Below are 21508 nucleotides of genomic sequence, written 5' to 3'. Positions count from 1 at the left end.
GAAGGGGCCTGTCTGATCTGCAGCGGCAAGGTGTTCCAGAGTGCCGGGGCAGCAACAGAAAAGGCTCTATCCCCTCTGAGCTTCCGCTTAGACCTTGGTACCTCAAGGAGCAGCTGATCCGCTGACCTGAGGCACCTCAGGTCACATTAAACTGATACAGATGCACAAACAAAGAACGAAACAACATATTGTAAAACAAAATTAATAAATAGCAGAGCACTGAAAATTTGAGGGCTCTAAAAGAGAACAAATGTTTCTACGGTAATGAGAAGATTGTACATTCTCCCCATGACCTGCATGGGTTTTCTCCGAGATCTTCGGTTTCCTCCCACATTCCAAAGACGTACAGGTTTGTAGGTTAATTGGCTTAGTAAATGCCAAAAATTGTCCTTAGGATGGTGTTAATTGCTTTTTTGTACGGCTTTGCAGTGTTAATGTATGGGGATCGCTGGTCGGCGTGGACCCGGTGGGCCGAAGGGCCCGTTTCCATGCTGTATCTCTAAACTAAACTAAAAAACTAAAACACTATGTATTGAAAAATAAATATTAGAAGAATGCATGTGCCTTTTGTACCTTTTATTGGAACAACCTTTTCTTTTTGTGTAACTCGTTTCACTTCTTCAGGAACATATTCTGCAACCTCAGGCACTTCAAGAGATTTAATTTTTGGAGAAACATATTAGACATAAACGTATTTTGACACAGCAATACATATAACATTAACCACAAAATAAACAACAGATACATTACATGATCTGTTATCTTGAGAAAGCAATTCAAGATGCTCCCATCTGTATTATGGTTTAGAAGAATTCAAAATGTATGAAATTCTAATGTGGCAGGGTCTCAACCCTCTGCCTCCACAAATACTGCCTGACCCACTGAGTTCCTCCAGCAGTTTGTTTTGCTCCAGATTCCAAATACTTCAATCTCTTGTGTTCTCAAGATTTTCTGTTATCAGTTTTAGAGAACAATGCTAATGCCTCCAACCACATCTGTATATTTTAATTATATGTATTATACTACTTTTTATTGATAAATAACTGAAACATAAATATCGCAATACTGCATTTCCAGCAGCAATCTGGAAGGAACATAAGAATTATTTGGCTTTGTTAAGGTCCTGTCCCACTTTCCCGAGTTATTCACGAATTCTCCCGAGTTTTCAAACTCGCGGAATGCTCGTAACGGGTCCATAGGAGTCCGTATATATATATATGGATATATCGTAGCGGCTCGTTATGCCAGCTGTAGGTACTCGCAGCATCAGGTAAGTCAGGACGTTTTTTTGGACTGATGATAAATGTCCACGAGTAAAAAAATAGCCCCGAGTACCTACGGCTGGCATAACGACCCACTACAATATATCCATGGATGTATATACGTGAATAACTCAGGCAAGTGGGACAGGCCCTTTACCTTGATAGCTACTATCAATGCCATCCTAATCCTGTCCTCATCTTGCTTTGAAGGTAGAACTATAGTTCTAACAGGTAGATTATGTTATTGTAGACATCCCTAAAGAGGTATATGGTAACTTACTAACATTCAGGTAGTCATAAGGTCATGTGATAGGAGCAGAATTAGGCTATTCGGCCTATTAAATCTACTCCAACATTCAATCATGGTTGATCTATCTCTCCCTCCTAACTCCATTTTCCTGCCTTCTCCCTATAACAATTGACACCTGTCCTAATCAAGAATCTACCAATCTCTTTAGGTAGTTAATTATGTCACTGAAAATAAGATACAGCCTCCTGTCAGGTGCCCCTTTCCCCTTCTCCTCCTCCAATTCCTCCCTTCCCCCTTCTACTCTCCCAACAGTTTGCCCTATGTATGCAATGGGAACAAAAACCTAATATATCATTCCAAGAGCAACCGACATGTGCAAATGTCGGAAGACAGCACACTGCTTCAGTGCTTGATACATAACTCGGTGTACTGCTGTAAATGTAGCCAACTCTAGATAGCAACAATCATTTATAAAATTGCAGTATTAGCAAGAATAAAAAAATCCAAGAATTTATGTACTCATTGGTAGACAAAAATGCTGTAGAAACTCAGTGGGTGAGGCAGCAACTATGGAGCGAAGGAATATGTGACGTTTCGGGTCGAGACCCTTCTTCAGACTCATTCAGTACTCATTGATCCCTTTAAACTGCAATATATGGGTGTGTCAGGACTATGATGGGGTGAGGGTGGGAATGTCTTCCTGCTGTTTGATGTTCACTCAGATGCCTTTAAAAATATATGCCAGCCAATCAAATGAGCTCTAAATTGGCACTGCTGGTGTTACAATCAAATTCACACAGTTTCAACTGCTGCCTATGTTGCATACTTTTGGCTGGCATAATATTGTGTTTGGCATGTTCATGTTACAGATACGGGGTAGATTTTTAAATTATCTGCAGCACCCAAACAATGGTTACAGCTGAGCTAAATGTTACTCTCTGTTCATAAGCATGATGAAAGTATCACAATCATTTTAATTAGAAAGCAGCATGAAACATATAAAACAACACAGTTACAAGCTCTAAAATTACAACAACCATGAAATAAGATTAGCACATAAAAAGGCAACACATTTTTACAACAAAGACTATCCAAAATAAGATAAATAAATTGTTTATTCAAAGAATGATTCCAATATAAAATGTCTTCTTGTGTACCTTTTATTGGAGCAACCTTTTCTTTCCGTGAAACTGGCTTCACTTCTTCAGGAATAAACTCGGGAACACCAGACACTTGAAGAAAGTTAATTTTTTGACAAAAGAACATCAAAGATGTGCACATTTAACATTTTAAAACAATACACCTAAAATTAAACATGGAAGCTGTGATTAAGACATGACACTTGTACTAATAACACCATAGTTTTGTATTTTGGATAATGGTTGAGTTTAGATTATTGCCACTTGTACCGAGGTACAATGATGAACGTTCTGGTATATATTATTATTGTTTTAGGAAGCATAGATTATTAATGGGAGCTGCAGCCCGTCATGCCATTACACATTGACCGCTGCACATTTCAATGTCCAGTTCTGGGCAGCCCAAAGGGACTTTTACAATGTAAATCTCACCACTACCTCCAGAATGATTTCTACAAGTATCACAGCAATTATAAAATGAAAATAACCCAAACTAACTTATAAGATTTGTTTCAATACAACTGTCAGAGGTGTGGGATGACTTAAGACATTTTGCTGCTTAATACTTAATCAGCCATTCATGTCAAAGTGTGTGCGAATTGCAGCACTGAGCTCCGCATCACAAGTCCTGGTGCTTAATCAACATTCACAAAAGTGATTCAATGGGTTGAAGCAAGCCTTACCATAATATTCCTATGGTAATGCTAGTGCAGCCATATATATTTATGAATACATATTATTTAGAGCAATGAGCTCCAAATTAGAATCCTGATGACCTATCATCGTTTCAAACTGCGGGGCATTAAAATCTACCTATGTTACATTCTTACAGGCAGGCCTCAGTCATTTACAATAACACAGTTATTGGTGTAAGTCACATCAAGAGAGATATATATATATATATATATATATATATGTATGTAGAACTGATGCTATTTTGATGTACAAGCACCACCCATAACATCCAAACAATGGTCACTATTAAGACCAATTATATATTATGCTTTTTTTTTTACTAAAACGTAGGTATTAAAATTATTTCAGCTACAAAGACAACACAATACAGTAGCAAATGGACCAATTACAATTACATCAAACAATTAGATCACATTTCATGTAATAAGAATAACATGTAGCAGAGCATTGGCAATCCGTAACCTTTGAACAGAAATACTTCACAAGACAGTAACAAAATGAATTCACTGTAATCCCAAGAATAATTCAAGGAAAGAACATTTCCTTTCTTTTATACCTTTCACTGGAGTAGTCTTTTCTTTTTGTGTAGCTGGTTTTATTTCCTCAGGTACAAACTTGGGAACCACAGGCACTTAAAGAAAAGTTTGGAAAATAAATTGCCAATGATGTGACAAGATCGGGGACGCACACAACATTAAACACAAAATAAACCATCTACTATTTTGTGCTAAATCACACAATAATGTTGTATTTTGGTTCTAATGTACAAAAATGTATTGTTTGATGAAATGGCATTAGATAATGAAGTAATTATAATCCACCTTAATTATACACTAATACATAGACTAATTGATTGCTTTGCAACCCATCACTTCAGGTAATTCAAACCTCAGGTAACACTAAATATATAGTTTTTCTATGGACAGTACATAGCCTCTACATACATTTTAGGTGCCCTTAGAGTTACTTTCCAACAAATCTGACTTTTCATGTTTTTGGAACAGATCGTACTATTTACTTCAAGATATATTTGACAAGTTGATAGCTTAAAACCATACTGAACATTAATAATTTTTTCAATAAAATTATGATGATTTTACATAATTACTGATTTAGGTTACTATAATATGTTGCAAGGCTGTATGCCCACTAAGCTGACTCATATCTAACTGAACTATAGATACATCGGAAACATCGCAAGTTATAGCCTGGAAGGATCCAGCTGCATAAATATTGATTGCGGCGTTGGGCCAGGCAACCATTGACAATTATGAGAGTGCAGGCGAGATAATTACTTCCATATAAGTACAGAGCTGTATGAGTACAGAGCATAATTATAATTTTAAATGGTTCTGTTGGGAGTTGGGTGTGGGGATGACAAGGGTGCATGGGTAGTGCAGATTACTTCACACATTTAAAATAAAGACTGGTTGGAACACAAGGCTCCAAAAATGCAGTGTTGGTTTCCAATCATCAATGAACATCAGTTGTCCCAATGATCTGCTTATGGGCATGTTTTCATGCATTTTCATGGATTTGGCATTCAACAAGACTGAAATTACCTATTTGGCGTACAAATGCCATGTGCATCATCAAACAACTACAACTACCCAATTTGATGTCAGAGATTTTTGGCTATAATGTAATCATTATAAAACTATCAAAATTATTTCAATAAGGAAGACAGATTGACACAGCACAAGTGGCACATATGCACAAACAAAACACAAAGTAAAAGAACTCTTAACTGAACTACTTTATAAGATAGTGCCATATTGGCAGAAGCATTTATCCAGAGGATAATTAAAACGTGTGCGTTCCTTTGTACCTTTAATTGGAGCAACCTTTTCTTCTTGTGGAATTGGTTTCATTTCTTCAGGAACAAACTCAGGAACCTCAGGCACTTTAAGAATTTTTGGACAGAAGAATATCAGAGGCACGCACTCAGAACATTTTAAAATAGCAATGCACGTAACATTAAATGCAAGGAACCCAACTAATATGTGATGCGTCCATTATCTTGTAGCAATCATATAACTATTATGATCTTGGTATATGTAAATTACACCTTATGTAGCCTATTAAATAATTCAAGTAGAAATGCTTGACTGCATATTAATTACAAGGTATTTAGTGATAAACTCAATTCATCCAAATTATTTAGATGAAAATTGCACTATTTTCCTGAGACAGCTTTGTGTGTTGTTATGTCTGGCAGTGTACATGATTTATCTAGAGAACACTCCTCCAAATGAAGTAAAACAGAAAATGCTAAAAAAAAAAAACACTTAACCCTAGGCACATCTATGGAAAAAGACACAGTTAATGCTTCAAGTCTGAGACGCTTCACCAAAACTGAGAACGTGATACAGTTTAGTCCAGGTAGTAGAGAAGGCAGGGGAGTGCAAACTGAGGAATACAGATTACTTCACACATTTAAAATAAAGACTGGTTGGAACACAAGGCTCCAAAAATGCAGTGTTGGTTTCCAATCATCAATGAACATCAGTTGTCCCAGTGATCTGCTTATGGGCATGTTTTCATGCATTTTCATGGATTTGGCATTCAACAAGACTGAAATTACCTATTTGGCATACAAGTGCCATGTGCATCATCAAACAAATACAACTACCCAATTTGATGTCAGAGACCACACTGCACACTTTCATCCTTTCAGAGAAGTTCCCTTTAAGCCATCCATTCCCCTACTCTTTCTGCTATCTAGATTGGCGTTAATTTCTCAGTTATGATGAACTGTCTCGAACCTGAAACATTAACTGTTTCTCTCTCCATAGATGTGCTAAATCTGTTGAGTTATTCCAGAATTTTCTGTTTACATTCCATTTAGTGGAGTGGGATCTTTACATAAATTATGTGCTGTTGATTTTCTGTTTTTATTTAGATTTCCAGCATCTATAATTTTATGCCTCACCATTACTATTTCTAATACAATATGTATACTTAATTTAAAGGAAAAATGAGCTACAAGAGCTACAAAATACAAATCAGGTTCCACGTAAATGTACAAGCATATGAGCATACAATACAAGTGCACACAAACAAATACATATAAACATACAATAGAAACACACAGACTAAAGCCAATTGATTGTGTGATTACTTCTTCAAGGAACATATTTAAACCTTTGGATGCATATTTCCATACCTCTCATTGGAGGAACTTTTTCTTTTCTTGAAACAGTGAATGGCTTAACTTCGTCAGAAACATCTTTCTTGAACACTTTAAAAAACAGTTTTATTATTAGATAAAGCACAATGAAACTAATGGACATTATCTGCAAGATGTTTGAAAAGTGAAACTAAACATATAGGACAAACACATTATATAAAATTAGACCACAAGACACAATCAACTGATAGGAAGAATATAAGTGGTAAATGGATTCCTATGGGTTTTGAATTTCATAGTGGCTCTTTCATGAAAGAAAATACTAATACAACATCGTATTTTCAAAAAAGGAGAAATTAGAATTAAATTGCAAATCAAAATGCTTGAGACAGTAAGAGGACAGAGTGCACCTCTATTAAAATAGAACCCAACCATATGTGTTTTCTTAAACAAATATCTTGTGGTACTGATTATACATGATTAAGGTGATTATGTATGCAAGTCAGTGATTCATTTTTATATATAGTTCCTGAAGTCTGCACTGATTTCAATAGATTAAAAACATTGGAAATAATGTCCTGCGAATTGTATACTTGTCAAGTTTTAAATTATACTAGACCAAGTGCAGACCCGTTGGGTCTGCTCCCCCAATGGTGTGATCCCCCAACCCAATATTTCACCATGCACCCGTCTCCTCCAATGGAACTGAAGCCGTTCCCAAATGTAAGATTCCAGCACTCCCCTGCCTCCCTCAGCAGTGGATTAAAAAAAAAATCCAATTGCACCTACCCTGCCTGCTGCAGCAGTGAAAAGTTCAGAGTGTTCCTGTCTTGCAACTTTGTTTCGAAGTGTGTTGGAAGCTGATAGGAAGGAGCAGCCATCAACGAATCAAAAGGCAGAAAGGCAGCCGGACGGCAGCCGGTCGGATGGCACGAGAGTTTTATATATTAATAGATATGAGAGAATTCTTGTGCAGAAATGCATAAATTGTTGAGATTCCTAACATGGCTTCAACAAACAGGATTTCTACTTCATTAAATTCATTGAGTTCGTTGAGAAAGTTTCTGAAAGACTGGATAGCGATGGTCTGTTGATGTTGCATAAATAAATTTCTGGTTCACAATATTGCACCACATGGAAGGCTACTTGAGATTAAAAAATAGGTGGGAAAAGTGGAACCAAATTGGACAGGTTAAACTTTTGCTTTATGAAACCCTAAAGTGCAATTTTTGGCATTCTGTTAGGTACTCTCTTGCAGAAGATAAAGAATAATTTCAAGATGGGCATTATTTGAAGAAAAAAGAATCTTAAAGAATAAAATGATTAAATAAACATATTAAAATATATAAAAGTTCTAGTCACTTGGAACTATCTTTTGCATAAGCTTCCTCTTCGTAGGTGATATGTTCAGCCTCAGCAAATTAAAATTTAAAAATGTTTATGTTACTAATAATTCAGACAAAAGACATTTGCAAACATATTAAAGAAATAAGATGCTTATTTGTTACAATATATCTGATCAAATAAAATCACTGAATTGGGCAATGAATACCTGAAACTTGAATAATTTTGCCTATAATCCATCAGTGACAGCAGCTCTTTGACATCCCATCCTAATATTCATTCTTCAAATGTAATTCTAGACAATATGCACTATTAATCAAGGTAACATAATTGTGTCTCTACCTTTCTGATAATCAACTTCATCTCCCTCCAGAATTGTGTAAGAAACTTCTTCATAACTCTTGGATATTTCAGTGACTTTAAAAGAGATATATTCTGTTAGTTTATATCAGTAACAATATGTTTCATGCATGACAACACTTGAGACGAGGCAGTATAAGTTTACGGAAATAACATATCTTTAAATTTATCAATTTAATTTGAGCAAAATACTATTTTGACCCTCTTCTATTTATGTTCATTTGTTCTAAGATATATGTGTGATAGCAAATGGTCATCTCAGATGAGGAACTGTCTTCGGGGAAGTAAAGAGAATAACTAAATTAATATTAATAGAGATAAATAAATTATCACCAACTAAAGCTTACATGGGCACGTCTTATTTCAAATAATTCAGCCTTACTATAGTCACACTCAGTGACTCTGCAAGGTCAGTTTTCTCACTGACTTGCATTCTTGTTGAAAGGAAAGTGTTCTTAGAATAAAATCATACGTTAAAAATATGACACCTACTAAGAAAATCAGCTATCAAATAGCAGAAATTATACCTCAGGTTTTACTGGCAAAATGATATATTAAACTACTGAAATGGTAAAATCATGTCTTTAATAAACAAGCGTAGGATCTCCATTTGCATATCCATATTATTAGAGCAGGTTTCTAATGATAAGAATTGAAATCTTTGAAAGATGAATAACGCAGAGATAGCCTTTGTGTCTGCCAGATTGGACTCTGAGGCATAAAATATGAGGCAAGGACAGCAATTTCTCTGTGGAAGCCAACCCTTTCAGCTGGGAGTCATATTAATGCAACTAATGCATTTTTAAGCATTCCAAAGCTCACTTCAATTTTTATGGCTTTAGTGACCTCTTCATGACATAAAGCAATGAGTAAAAGTTGATAAAGATTGGCTTAGGGGTGCAAAAAGTTCATGTGATAAGAGCAGAATTAGGCCATTCAGCCCATTAAGTCTACACCGCCATTCAATCATGGCTGATCTATCTTTCCCTCTCATCCCCATTCTCCTGCCTTTTCCCCATAACTCCTGACATCCATACCAATCATGAATCTATCTATCTCTGCCTTAAAAATATCCATTGACTTGGCCTCTACAACCTTCTATGGCAATGCTTCAGGTCATCATATGTCTGTGTTCACCCATAGTCAATTAGCCTCACCATGCATATCTGACTCATGTAAGCCCATATAACATTTCCCAGGGCTCTAATTTAGGAGCTGTTTTGGGTCACTAATTTGGAGGATGCATATTATTGATTTTATTGAGTTTGGGCATGGGGCCCAATTTTTGGCAAGTTTAATTTCTGTTTATCATCAATTGACTCAAATATTTTGAATTGGGCATGGATGCTATTGGGGCCAACTGGATAAACAAGTGTTCCAAGAGTGCATGAGTGGATAGACATGCTGGCTGTTGAAGGCAAGGTTGGGAACGGAATGCATGGGTTGTGGCTGAGCTACTCCAGCATTTTGTGTCCAACTTGGATATATACATAATGCTTTCTGATACTGAACCAAATAATCAAATATGTTACCTATTTCTTCTGTCCATTCTTCTGTAAAAAAAAAGTAAAACTATGTCAATATTTAATGACACCAACATAATTCAAGTGGATGTATAGACACAGCTAACTAAAAAGAATACATTGGGAGGTACAGGAAAAATAGTAACTTCAAAACTACAGCTAAAGAAGCATCCTAAATCCAAATTGTAGTTCTTAGATACACTTTTTGCAAAATAAATTTACGAATAAATTACAATGGGTCCTCAATTTGATGACACCAAAATCATACGAGGATCAAGTCTGAAGAAGGGTCTCGACCCGAAATGTCACCCATTCCTTCTCTCCAGAGATGCTGCCTATCCCGTTGAGTTACTCCAGCATTCTGTGTCTACCCAAGAGGATCAATATGTGTGTTGAGCCTGTGAGTAAAGCTGATGTAGCAAATGTGAAGAATGGCCAGGGAGAGAGCAAGGAACAAACATTTGAACTATATTTGCGGCCCTAGTGGAGGAGTTGGAAAGCAGAAAGAGGCCGCCATTCCCAGATAGTTACAAATGCACGAATAGACTTTGATGTTAAAATATGTATTCACGCCCATCACTCTTTAATGGTTGAAGGGCATATCTAATGAAATATTTAACCCAAAGAGAACAATGACGGAAAATCATTGCAAATGTTGATGTGCATGCACCAATGTACCAAATTTTTATGCTGAATTAGACTCCATACTTTCCAGAATTGAAGTAGTGGACCATCCCATGAGCAGCTTTCAGGTCCAATCACAATTCAACATTTAAAAGGGCAATGCTGCTTCTTCTAAAGTAGTAACAGCAGTAATGACTCAGAGACTTCGAGTGGAAGAACAAGGCCAGCCATTGCTATGCATGTAAAGTTAACAATCATATCTCTGACAGATTTACTACGATTGCTGGGGTGCTGGTTGGACAGAGTAGCAGTAGGTGTACGAAGCATGAACTTATATATTCTCTCTCAAGGCGGCAGCAACCATCCACCCCTGATGCCAACCAATTTTTGGTGTCATCTTTCAAACTTGTGCAATACAGTACATGTTTTGAGAAAATGCAATCATTAACTGCAGCTTCTACACCGAGAATCCTACAATGTCATCATCTAAATACATCTCTTGCCTTGTTTTAAGAAAGTTCTGCAACCATTACTTGTCAACTGAGATTGAAGTGTGTAAGGGGTGCAAGAAGGCCAAAGACCAAAGACACTAAAGAAATGCAGATAGATAATTAGTTGTTAAGACATGGGAGCAGAATTAGGCCATTTAGCCTGTTCCGCCATTCGATCATGGCTGATATAGTTTTCTCTCTCAACCCTATTCTCCCACCTTCTCCCTGTAACCTTTAGCGCCCTTATTAATCAAAAACCTATCAGTCTCCACTTTTAAAATACTCAATTACTTGGCCTTCTTTGGTAGTTAACTGGAAATAAGGAAAATGGCAGAATTTATAATTTCTTTATAATCCCAATTCCCTTCCACTAGTCTTGCCCATACTACCAGTACCTAATATGCCAAAGTACATTGGGCACATTTATTCATCTAATTGGTACAGTAGTATCCTATCAATAGCTGCTTTCTATCCAAATTACAATACAATAAATGTTTCAGTTGAGGCCAAATGTATTTGATGTTAGATTCCTAAGTAAGATTCCTAAGTTTTACCTGGAGATGGTTTTCTTTCTAATGGAATTCCAATATCAGGAACATCTAAAGAATACAAAAGCAAGATTTTTTACTTGTTGATCATGTGGATTTATTTTCTCTATATTTTTGAATGATTTTTAGCAAAATATTAAATTTCCATTATTTTGAGAAAAGGTAAACAAAAATAGATGACAAATAGAACTAATACTGTTCATAATTTATCCCTACCTTACTGAAAATTTGATAATAGGAATATGAAATTTGTATGAATACATACCAGTTTTCCTTTGCTGTAAATTGATTTCTGTAATAATCAGATTTTAAATGATATATTAGTTAAAGAAACATTACTGTATCACTGAATTTTTTTTAATTGTCAAATGTTCCTACCTTGACTTGATACGTAGAGTTCTGCAGTACTTTTAGCTTCACCCCTTGGTTCAAGTTGAGCAATTACAGAATAAACACCTAAAGAAATTAATTTTGTACTATGATATTTATCTATATTTCAATGGAAAATAGTATTTCATAGAATTGCATAATACATATAGCACTGAAACAAAAGGCCTTAATGATGTCAAGGGAGGTGGTAACAAATTTCAAGACTTATATGTAAAGAACTTCTCCCAATCTCCTTATTTGATTATTCTAATGGCTTCTATTTTGGAATTCCTCACATACGACATCTTATCCATTATTTATATTCTTCTTACTTACTTCCGAATACCTCTATCGGGTCACTCGTTACACTTAGTCATTCTTTCTTATTCCGATAACAAGTTCTGCCTTCATTTTGTAAATCATTTTTGTACTTCTCAGTGCTGATCAAGGTTCAAATTAAATTTAACATAATTTCTCTGATTCATTTTGGCTCACTGCAAGTTAGCCTCAGGAGGTAAAAAACAAAATAAATAACCACAGTAATGGAAATAAGATTAAATTATGACAATGAACAAACCTTCGTCTTCTGTTGTGACACTATGGATAGTCATAAAATGCCGGCGCCCTACTCTTCTGAAGCTGTATTTTGCACTTTCTTTCAGCACCACCGTATCTTTAAACCAGGTTACAATGGCATCATCAAAAGACACTTCACACTCAAACACAGCTGACTCATGTTCTTTCACTACAATATCCTGAATTGTCTTTGTGAATTCAATTGGGTGAGCTATAACACATAAAAACAAAAACAAAAATTCATATTAAAAATCCACTCTCAAAATACGATTAGAATAACCCCATTTTATAGAGCTACAAACCTTGAACATTCAAATCAGCAGTTGTCTCTTGATCTTCAAACCTGCAAGTAAATCGGCCTTGGTCCTCTGGTTTCAAGTCACTAATAGTGACTTTCTGCAACTTATCCACAACATCTATGGAATATCTGGCCTGCCCCTCAATTCTCCTCCCATTTTTAAACCACTCAGTTTTTAGATTTGGTAAGGAAAACTGGCAAACCATGATACAAATATGGCCTTCCTTTCCGGAAAGATTTTCAAGATGCTGTTCAACAATAGGTTCTGGAGAACACAAACCGATTTAAGTAAATTAGATGAGTTCAAAAGTTTCCAAACAACATTTAGAAATTAAAATATAAATAATAATAATAATAATAATAATAATAATAATAATAATAATAATAAATACTTTATTGATCCCCTCAGGGAAATTCAGATGTCCAGAAGCCCCCAACCAACAAACCCACAGATTCAAAACGAACGCAGACAGAAAATACATAGAATACACTGTGGACACTACCTGAGAGCAATAAATACTTAAAAAGACCAATAATTAACAATTAAAAATTAAAAATTGCAAGAATGCATCCCCCTACAGCCTAGCGGTCCAAATTATAAAATCTAATGGCTGCAGGGGTGAAGGATCTCCTGGACCGCTCCATTCTACAGGGCAGGGAGAGGAGCCGGTTGTTGTTCCGAGTGCTCTTTTGACTCTCCAGAATTACATGGAGGGGATGCCCGGGGTTTTTCAGGATGACCTGCATCTTGTGCCTCATACGCCTCTCAAGCACATCCATCCCAGAGTCTACTCTCCCCTCCAGCACTGAGCTAGCTTGTTTAACCAGTTTGACCAGCTTCTTGTTGTTTTTTGCACTAATGCTGTTGCCCCAGCAGACAACAGCGTAGAAAATAACACTTGCAACCACAGTGTTGTAAAACATGTGCAGCATGTCATTACACATATTGAAGGATTTGAGCCTTCTGAGGAAAAAGAGTCTGCTCTGGCCTTTTTTCTAGAGGGAGTCAGAGTTGACAGACCAGTCCAGTTTGTTATCAAGGTGCACTCCAAGGTATTTATATGTCTGCACCACCTCAATGTCAGCCCCAGCATCGTTGACCGGCTGAAGGGGGAGCTTGGACCTGCCAAAGTTAACCACCATCTCTTTAGTCTTAGTTGTGTTCAGGGTGAGACAGTCCACTTCACTCCAGGCACAAAAGGAACTGGTCAAGTTCCCGTATAATATTATAAAATATAATAACAACTTACCAACAACAGTTAGTTTTGCACTTGAGATATGTGGGCCGCAGACAATGCGGAAGTTGCCTTGATCGTGCAGAGCACAGTCTTTAATCTTTAGACGATGAATGTCACCATCAATGCTAATTTCATACTTGCTATTCGATTCCAATTTTTCAGTCCCTTTATACCAGGAAAGTTTAATTTCAGGATAATTTATTTTTATGGCACATTCAAATTCTGCATCTGCATTTGTACGTACAACCAGATCTTTAATATCCTTGATTAATTCAATAGGCTGTAGAGAGAATAAATAAATATTTATTTCAAAAAGGGAACACCCCAATGGAATATGATTTTAGGATTTATAATGATGGAAATCTTACCTCAACTTTTTCTATTCTATGCTGGATATATTGAATTAATTCATTAAACTCCTCTTCTTCAGGACCTCGGTCCAGCTCTTCCACCTCCTTAATAAAACACCAATTAAAGATAGTTACGAAAAAGCATTAATGTAAGACACCTATTCTCCCTAACTGTATAATGTCATATGGCACTGATAAACATAATCCTACGCACCAATCTGTGAGTTTCATCTCCTTTGCTGGCTTTCAACAGTTCAATGGCTTGGAGGAGACCACGGAAATCAGTAATCCCATACATACGAGCATACTTTTCATATTCCTTCGGATCAACATTCCTTAAAAGTTCTACAATATCAATATCCTTATCTGCTTCTTCTTCCCTTTTCTTGGATGGTGTTCTTTTGAGATAAATGGCAAAATTAATTCATTATTGTTCTATTTTAATAATTGCATGCCCAAAGGTACATAAATCAATGTATCAATACTAAATTCAGTCTATTATCATCAATTTGTCACTTAAATGAAACTCCATTAAATAGGTCATCATGAAGAAAAATATTAAATTGAAGAGAGATTCAGTCACATTATGCAAATAATCAAGTAAGAATCAAGTAATGAAAAATCAAAACTTTGTTAGTGATACCTAAATCAAAATACTTACTTCTTCAACTTTGCTCTAAAGTCTGTTTCAACTATAATTTCTTTTTTCTCTTCAACTTCTAAATTCATACCACTTTCAATTTCACCAAATTTATTGGATGCAACACATCTGTAATGTCCAGAGTCAGTTTTTATTACATCTTTGATTTCTAGTTTGGCCTCTTGCCCCTTTTGTTGGATAATAAATCGACCACCATGGTTCATTTGCCTCCATTTGCCTTTCATCCATTTGACATTTGGAATTGGATCACCACCAACCTTGGCAATAAATGTTGCTATTTCCCCTGAAATGTAAAAAGGACATTTAAATATCTTGCATCTTGCAAAAATATTTCTTTTTAACAAACACAATAACAGGAAAAATGTTCAACTTACTTTCTATTCCTTTAAAGTTCTTTGGTTTCTCAATGAAGAAGATCTGGTCAGGTTGTGGTGGAGAAACCACTTTCTTTATTGCCGTTTTTTCTAAATCAGAACAAATTAAATAAATTTCATAGGTCCAATTCTACTGTAATTCAGTACATCATTTCTCAAAAGTAAGTATTATGAATGTATGCTCTGCACAAAAATCAAATTTATCAAGCGTGAATGCAAAAAAGTTTAGAACATTAGTACCATCATTTTGATTGTGGTACAAAATAGTTTCTATGCCAATGTAAATTTGTCGATTTTGCCTGACCTATACCCTGAGAGGAAGAGCACAACTTTATATTCCAGAGAGTTTTCTTATACTTAAGTATGTGATCAGGTCAGTTCCTCAGTTTAGATTTACATTGCATGAACCTCTGTATACCACCATAGAACCACGGAGGTTCTACTGCAATTGTACAGGGTCTTGGTGAGACCACACCTGGAGTATTGTGTACAGTTTTGGTCTCCTAATCTGAGGAAAGACATTCTTGCCATAGAGGGAGTACAGAGAAGGTTCACCAGACTGATTCCTGGGATGTCAGGACTTTCAGATGAAGAAAGACTGGATAGACTCGGTTTGTACTCGCTAGAATTTAGAAGATTGAGGGGGGATCTTATAGAAACTTACAAAATTCTTAAGGGGTTGGACAGGCTAGATGCAGGAAGATTGTTCCCAATGTTGGGGAAGTCCAGGACAAGGGGTCACAGCTTAAAGATAAGGGGGAAATCCTTTAAAACCGAGATGAGAAGAACTTTTTTCACACACAGAGTGGTGAATCTCTAGAACTCTCTGCCACAGAGGGTAGTTGAGGCCACAGTTCATTGGCTATATTTAAGAGGGAGTTAGATGTGGCCCTTGTGGCTAAGGGGATCAGGGGGTATGGAGAGAAGGCAGGAACAGGATACTGAGTTGGATGATCAGCCATGATCATATTGAATGGCGGTGCAGGCTCGAAGGGCCGAATGGCCTACTCCTGCACCTATTTTCTATGTTTCTATAATTATAAAAAGTAATACTTGCATATAGATCTCCATCTTATAATTCATGGTTTAATTCATCTCTGATCTAAATACTGATCATCAATTCAACAATCAGGGTTGATAATATATTTGCAACATATTTAGAATAATGTTATGATTTTCTTTATGTGGAAATGGTAAGCCATTTGACTTTATATTTCATCTCATTTCTTTTCAATCAATGGTCCATCTAAATCATATTCACAGGTTGACCATTCCTATTTTGTCCATTCACGTTCAATTTTGTATCATTACCTCTTTTTTGAATATTTTTGAATTCACCTGACATCATTGCACCTTTGACAAAAATTCAGATTTGAAAGTACAGACCAGTTCAATATAATTTTAATTGACTAGATGAACCACAAGCAAGGACAATTTGGAAGAATGGATTGTTCATTTGCCCTCATTGCTAATTTATCTTTGCAATGATGACAGGATTTTTTCATGCGATGTAGAATTAGGTTACTAAAATATAAAGTTTAAAAAGTTATTACTGTGCTTATGAAGATATATTGCATATATTGTATATTAGAAATGCAAATCGCTAATTTATTCTGATGCATGCCCTGTATGAAAGACCATGGAACATGGAACAGTACAGCATGGGAATAGGCCCTTCGGCCCACCATGTTTGTGCTGAACATAGAAACATAGGTGCAGGAGTAGGCTATTCAGCCCTTCAAGTCAGCACCACCATTCAATATGATCATGGCTGATCATCTAAAATCAGTACCCCATTCCTGCTTTTTCCCCATATCCCTTGATTCCTTTAGCCCTAAGAGCTAAATCTAACTCTCGCTTGAAAACGTCCAGTGAATTGGCCCACACTGTTTTCTGTGGCAGAGAATTCCACAGGTTCACAACTCTCTGGGTTAAGAAGTTTTTCCTCATCTCAGTCCTAAATGGCCTACCCCTTATTCTTAAACTGTGACCCCTGACCCAACATCGGGAATATTTTTCCTGCATCTAGCTTGTCCAATCCTTTAAGAATTGTATATGTTTCTATAAGATATCCTCTCATCCTTCTAAATTCCAATGAACACAAGCCCAGTCAACCCATTCTTTCATCATATGTCAGCTTGCCATCCCAAGAATTAACCCGGTGAACCCACGCTGCATTCCCTCAATATCAATAATGTCTTTCCTCAAATTAGGAGATCAAAATTGCACACAATACTCCTGGTGCGGTCGTACCAGGGCCCTGTTCAACTATAACAGGACCTCCGTGCTTTTAAACTCAAATCCTCCCGCAATGAAGGCCAATAACTTTCTTCACTGCCTGCTGTACCTGCATGCTTACTTTCAGTGACTGATTTACAAGCACAGCCAGATCTCGTTCCACCTCCCCTTTTCCTAATCTGACACCATTTAGATAATAATATGCCTTCCTGTTCTGCCACCAAAGTGGATAACGTCACATTTATCCACATTATACTGCATCTGCCATGCATCTGCCCACTCACCCAACCTACCCAAGTCACCCTTCAGCCTCAAAACATCCTCATCGCAGCTCATACTGCCACCCAGCGTTGTGTTATCCGCAAACTTGGGAGATGTCATATTTAATTCCCTCGTCTAAATCGTTGTAAATAACTGGGGTCCCAGCACCGAGCCCTGTGGCACACTACTAGTCACTGCCTGCCATTCTGAAAAGGACCCATTAATTCCTACTGTTTGCTTCCTGACTGCCAATCAATCCATGTCAATACCCTACCCCGATATCATGTGCTCTAATTTTGCACACTAATCTCTAGTGTGGGACTCTGTCAAAGGCTTTTTGAAAGTCCAGATACACCACATCCACTGGCTTTCCCTTATCCATTATACTTGTTACATCCTCAAACAATTCCGCAAGATTAGTGATGCATGGTTTTCCCTTCATTAATCATGCTGACTTTGACCGATCCTGTCACTTTGACCGATCTCTATCCCTCCTTTCTTAAACAGTGCGGTTACATTGACATACGTGTCCACCAGTTATCGATATACCCTCCAGTCCACAGGAACTGATCCAAAGTTGAGAGAACATTGGAAAATGATCACCAATGCAGCCATGATTTCTAGGGCCACCTCCTTGTCCTTTATCCTATCTCCCATAAAAATGGAAGAGGGTACGTTCAAAATGCTCCTGATGTTGTGCACTTTAACCTCTGAACCAAACACTACCTATTGGATTTTAGCAATTAATATTTAAAATAATCATTGTACCACTCTTGAATCCCCAACAGATTGCAATTTTACAAATTCACATCAGTACATCGTTTGGCATAAAACTCACGCATTTTCTCTACATAGTTACAATTCAAGTATTTCTTTCCCCATCTTTCTATCGTGGTGTGGATCTAATTGTAATATTTAATTAATATAGATATTATTGATAAAGCCATTCAGGAACAATAGAGAAAGATTCAATTAATGAGAATAAGGAATCAGCCACACATCCATATATTTGTTACGACTTGGCAATGGCTGGGACATGTTGGGTTATATGCAAAATTACATTTGCAGTCATATAAATTCCCATTCAGAAAGGCAATTGGGTCTTTGTGGTTGTACCAACACAATAGCTACACATTGTAATTACATTAATTGTAAGAAGGTGGTGGGCAGACCTACCCCCATGTTTTACAAATCAAAAATATTGCGCTCTTATCTATTTTGATATATATGTGTAGTGGACATATGTGTCCACCAGTTATCGATATACAAATAATTCATCAAGGTATATAAAAAATAATTACACTTGAACATGAAATTGTACTACTGTGAACATGTTAATAATTACTTATATGATATATCTCATGCTTTAAAATTATATGCATCAACATTTCATAACAAGAATTAGTTATGTTTTGTTTTATGCTTAGCAAACAAAAAGAACATAAAATTCTTCGGTATTGCAACTAAAAAAAGATTTCTGCTGCAATATGAAAAACATTTAGTAAGTATTGAAACATAGAAGCGATGATATTGAGCTTTGTAATGAACAGAGCTACAATTAAATATAAATCTGTCTTCTCTATGACACAGAATATAAAATGCATTAGCTCAGTAATAAACCACATTGGCTATCTAACAACAAGTAAAAACAAATTGTGATTAAAAATCAGGTCAAAAAATGCAATAATGTCATAATAGTTCTTTATGAATTCATAAGCACGAGGCAATGTTCTTTTTTTATTAGGTATCACAAAACAGCAAAGGGGTCTTGGCCTATGCAGTTACACCATCTGGTTTAGTTTAGTTTATTGCCACATGTACCGAGGTACAGTGAAAAGCTTTTTTGTTGCATGCTAACCAGTCGGCATAAAGACTATATATGATTACTCTTTAGAATCATCAAGTCAAGGAACGACATGTGGCACAATTAGTTTATGAATTCAATTTGTGAATTGAATTCATTTCATAAATATGATCATTGATTGTTGGTTGTTTCATCCATCAAGATCAAAACTACATGACCGAGGAATCTTCCTTTGTCTTTCAATACAATAAAGATACTGTATCTCAAGGCAACTTCAATTTTGCCTTAATACATAAAAGTTCAAGAAGTTGAATGTTTAGCAAACCATGATTTTACAAATTTGTGGCATCCATACATCACTCGCATCATAACAAATAACAATTTAATTCATACCTTGGATTGTTAGCTTGGCTTTGGAATTGTCAGTTCCAGCCTCATTTGTGGCTTTACACAGGAAGTCACCACTATCTGTTTTGGCAACTGTTTTAATTTCAACTGTGGCTGTGCCATCTATGAAAGTCATGTTCAGTTTTTCAGATGGTTTTATTTCTTTCCTATCTTTGAACCATTGGACATTAATTGGTTCCGACCCATGAACATGACATTTTAGCTGCAATAACTCTCCTTCTGTTATTGTCATTGGTTTAAGTGGAATATCAAAGACAGGTGGTTTCTTCAGTTCTAAAACAAAATAAATGTCAATAGTTAATACATTAAAATTTCATTATCACTTTTATTCCCTCTTCCCCTTGAGATTTTGCCATTTCCAGACAATCCATTTTTCTTTTCAGCTTAGCGGCAGACTTGCTCAATATTATAAATGGCCTTCAATAATGCAAGGGATATATGCATTTTTGTCAGGCAATACATTTATGTTATCCTTTAGAACTCATCCACTACACAGAATTTCAACTACTGACCTAGGGGCTAGTGGAATCAAGGGATATGGGGAGAAGGCAGGCACGGGTTATTGATTGGGGACGATCAGCTGCGATCACAATAAATGGCGGTGCTGGCTCGAAGGGCCGAATGACCTCCTCCTGCACCTATTTTCTATGTTTCTATGACCTATCCAGGAAATGATGAAAAGTGGCCAACAACAAAAAGTAGATGACATAGTACGATGCCCCTGTCAATGGCAGAATGAGACTAGCTAGAGTTCCTCAAGAACATTACTCACCACAACCTAAAAAGTGACATTGGGGATGCACCATAAATGCTGGCCTTACCAATACACAAACTCTGAAAAATGAACAACATATAATTTCTATATAATTTCCACAGCGTTATTGATTAAAAGGCAGACTTTCAAAAAATCTGTACAAGAAAAGTTAACAACGTGCAAAGATTTAAGAATGTCCATTCGACATTAGAATAATAAATGGTATCAAGACTAAACAAAAAACGATTCAACAAAACAGAATTTGCCAGTGTAAACTTCCCCATTCCATATAATGATGAATATCCATCACTGACCTTTGATTAGTACGGACACATTAAACTTTGCTGTGCCTGCATCATTCGCCACTTCACATATGTAGATACCAGAATCAACAATCTGTGCTTTCTTAATGTTCAAAATGACAAGATTATTTTTAAAGGATAATTCATAATTTCCAGTTTCCAAGATCTCTTGCTCATCTTTGAACCAGGTTACAGATAATGGTTGTGAACCTGAAGCACGAGCTTCAATTTTTATAGATTTTCCTTCTGAATCCTGTATTGTTTCAAGAGGTTTTTTAGTAAAGCTTGGTGGAATTTTACGATCTGTTGGAGAAAAGAGTAGCATTATAAATATCAGACAATTCTAATGGGCCTGGATCATGCTAACTTTTGTCAGTACAGTAGTTTCAATTGGATCTGCCGCCAATGAAATGGCAGTTCAACTAATGTTCCATCTTACTGTCATTTAAGTTGGGGAAATTGCTTCTTGGATTCAACAAAAGATCAAGCCAACTGCAGAACTGTATAG

The 21508-nt window shown here is 36.3% G+C and overlaps 1 protein-coding gene across 1 annotated transcript in view; it reads right to left on the bottom strand.

Moving 5' to 3' along the window:
- Positions 1–21508, bottom strand: part of ttn.1 (titin, tandem duplicate 1) — a 323332-nt gene that overhangs the window by 163268 nt on the left and 138556 nt on the right. The window contains 19 exon segments of the mRNA XM_055637723.1: positions 574–648; positions 2670–2744; positions 3904–3978; positions 5176–5250; positions 6514–6588; positions 8164–8238; positions 9714–9734; positions 11374–11418; positions 11633–11659; positions 11746–11823; positions 12314–12523; positions 12615–12875; positions 13861–14128; positions 14217–14303; positions 14413–14596; positions 14860–15142; positions 15234–15323; positions 19930–20217; positions 21013–21303. Of these exon segments, the coding sequence (XP_055493698.1) occupies positions 574–648; positions 2670–2744; positions 3904–3978; positions 5176–5250; positions 6514–6588; positions 8164–8238; positions 9714–9734; positions 11374–11418; positions 11633–11659; positions 11746–11823; positions 12314–12523; positions 12615–12875; positions 13861–14128; positions 14217–14303; positions 14413–14596; positions 14860–15142; positions 15234–15323; positions 19930–20217; positions 21013–21303 (2583 nt within the window).

Source organism: Leucoraja erinacea, chromosome 7 (genome assembly GCF_028641065.1).
Source record: "Leucoraja erinacea ecotype New England chromosome 7, Leri_hhj_1, whole genome shotgun sequence".
Classification (NCBI taxonomy): domain Eukaryota; kingdom Metazoa; phylum Chordata; class Chondrichthyes; order Rajiformes; family Rajidae; genus Leucoraja; species Leucoraja erinaceus.
The sequence above is the reverse complement of the archived record's forward strand: the minus strand, read 5'-3'. Positions and strand labels throughout refer to the sequence as shown.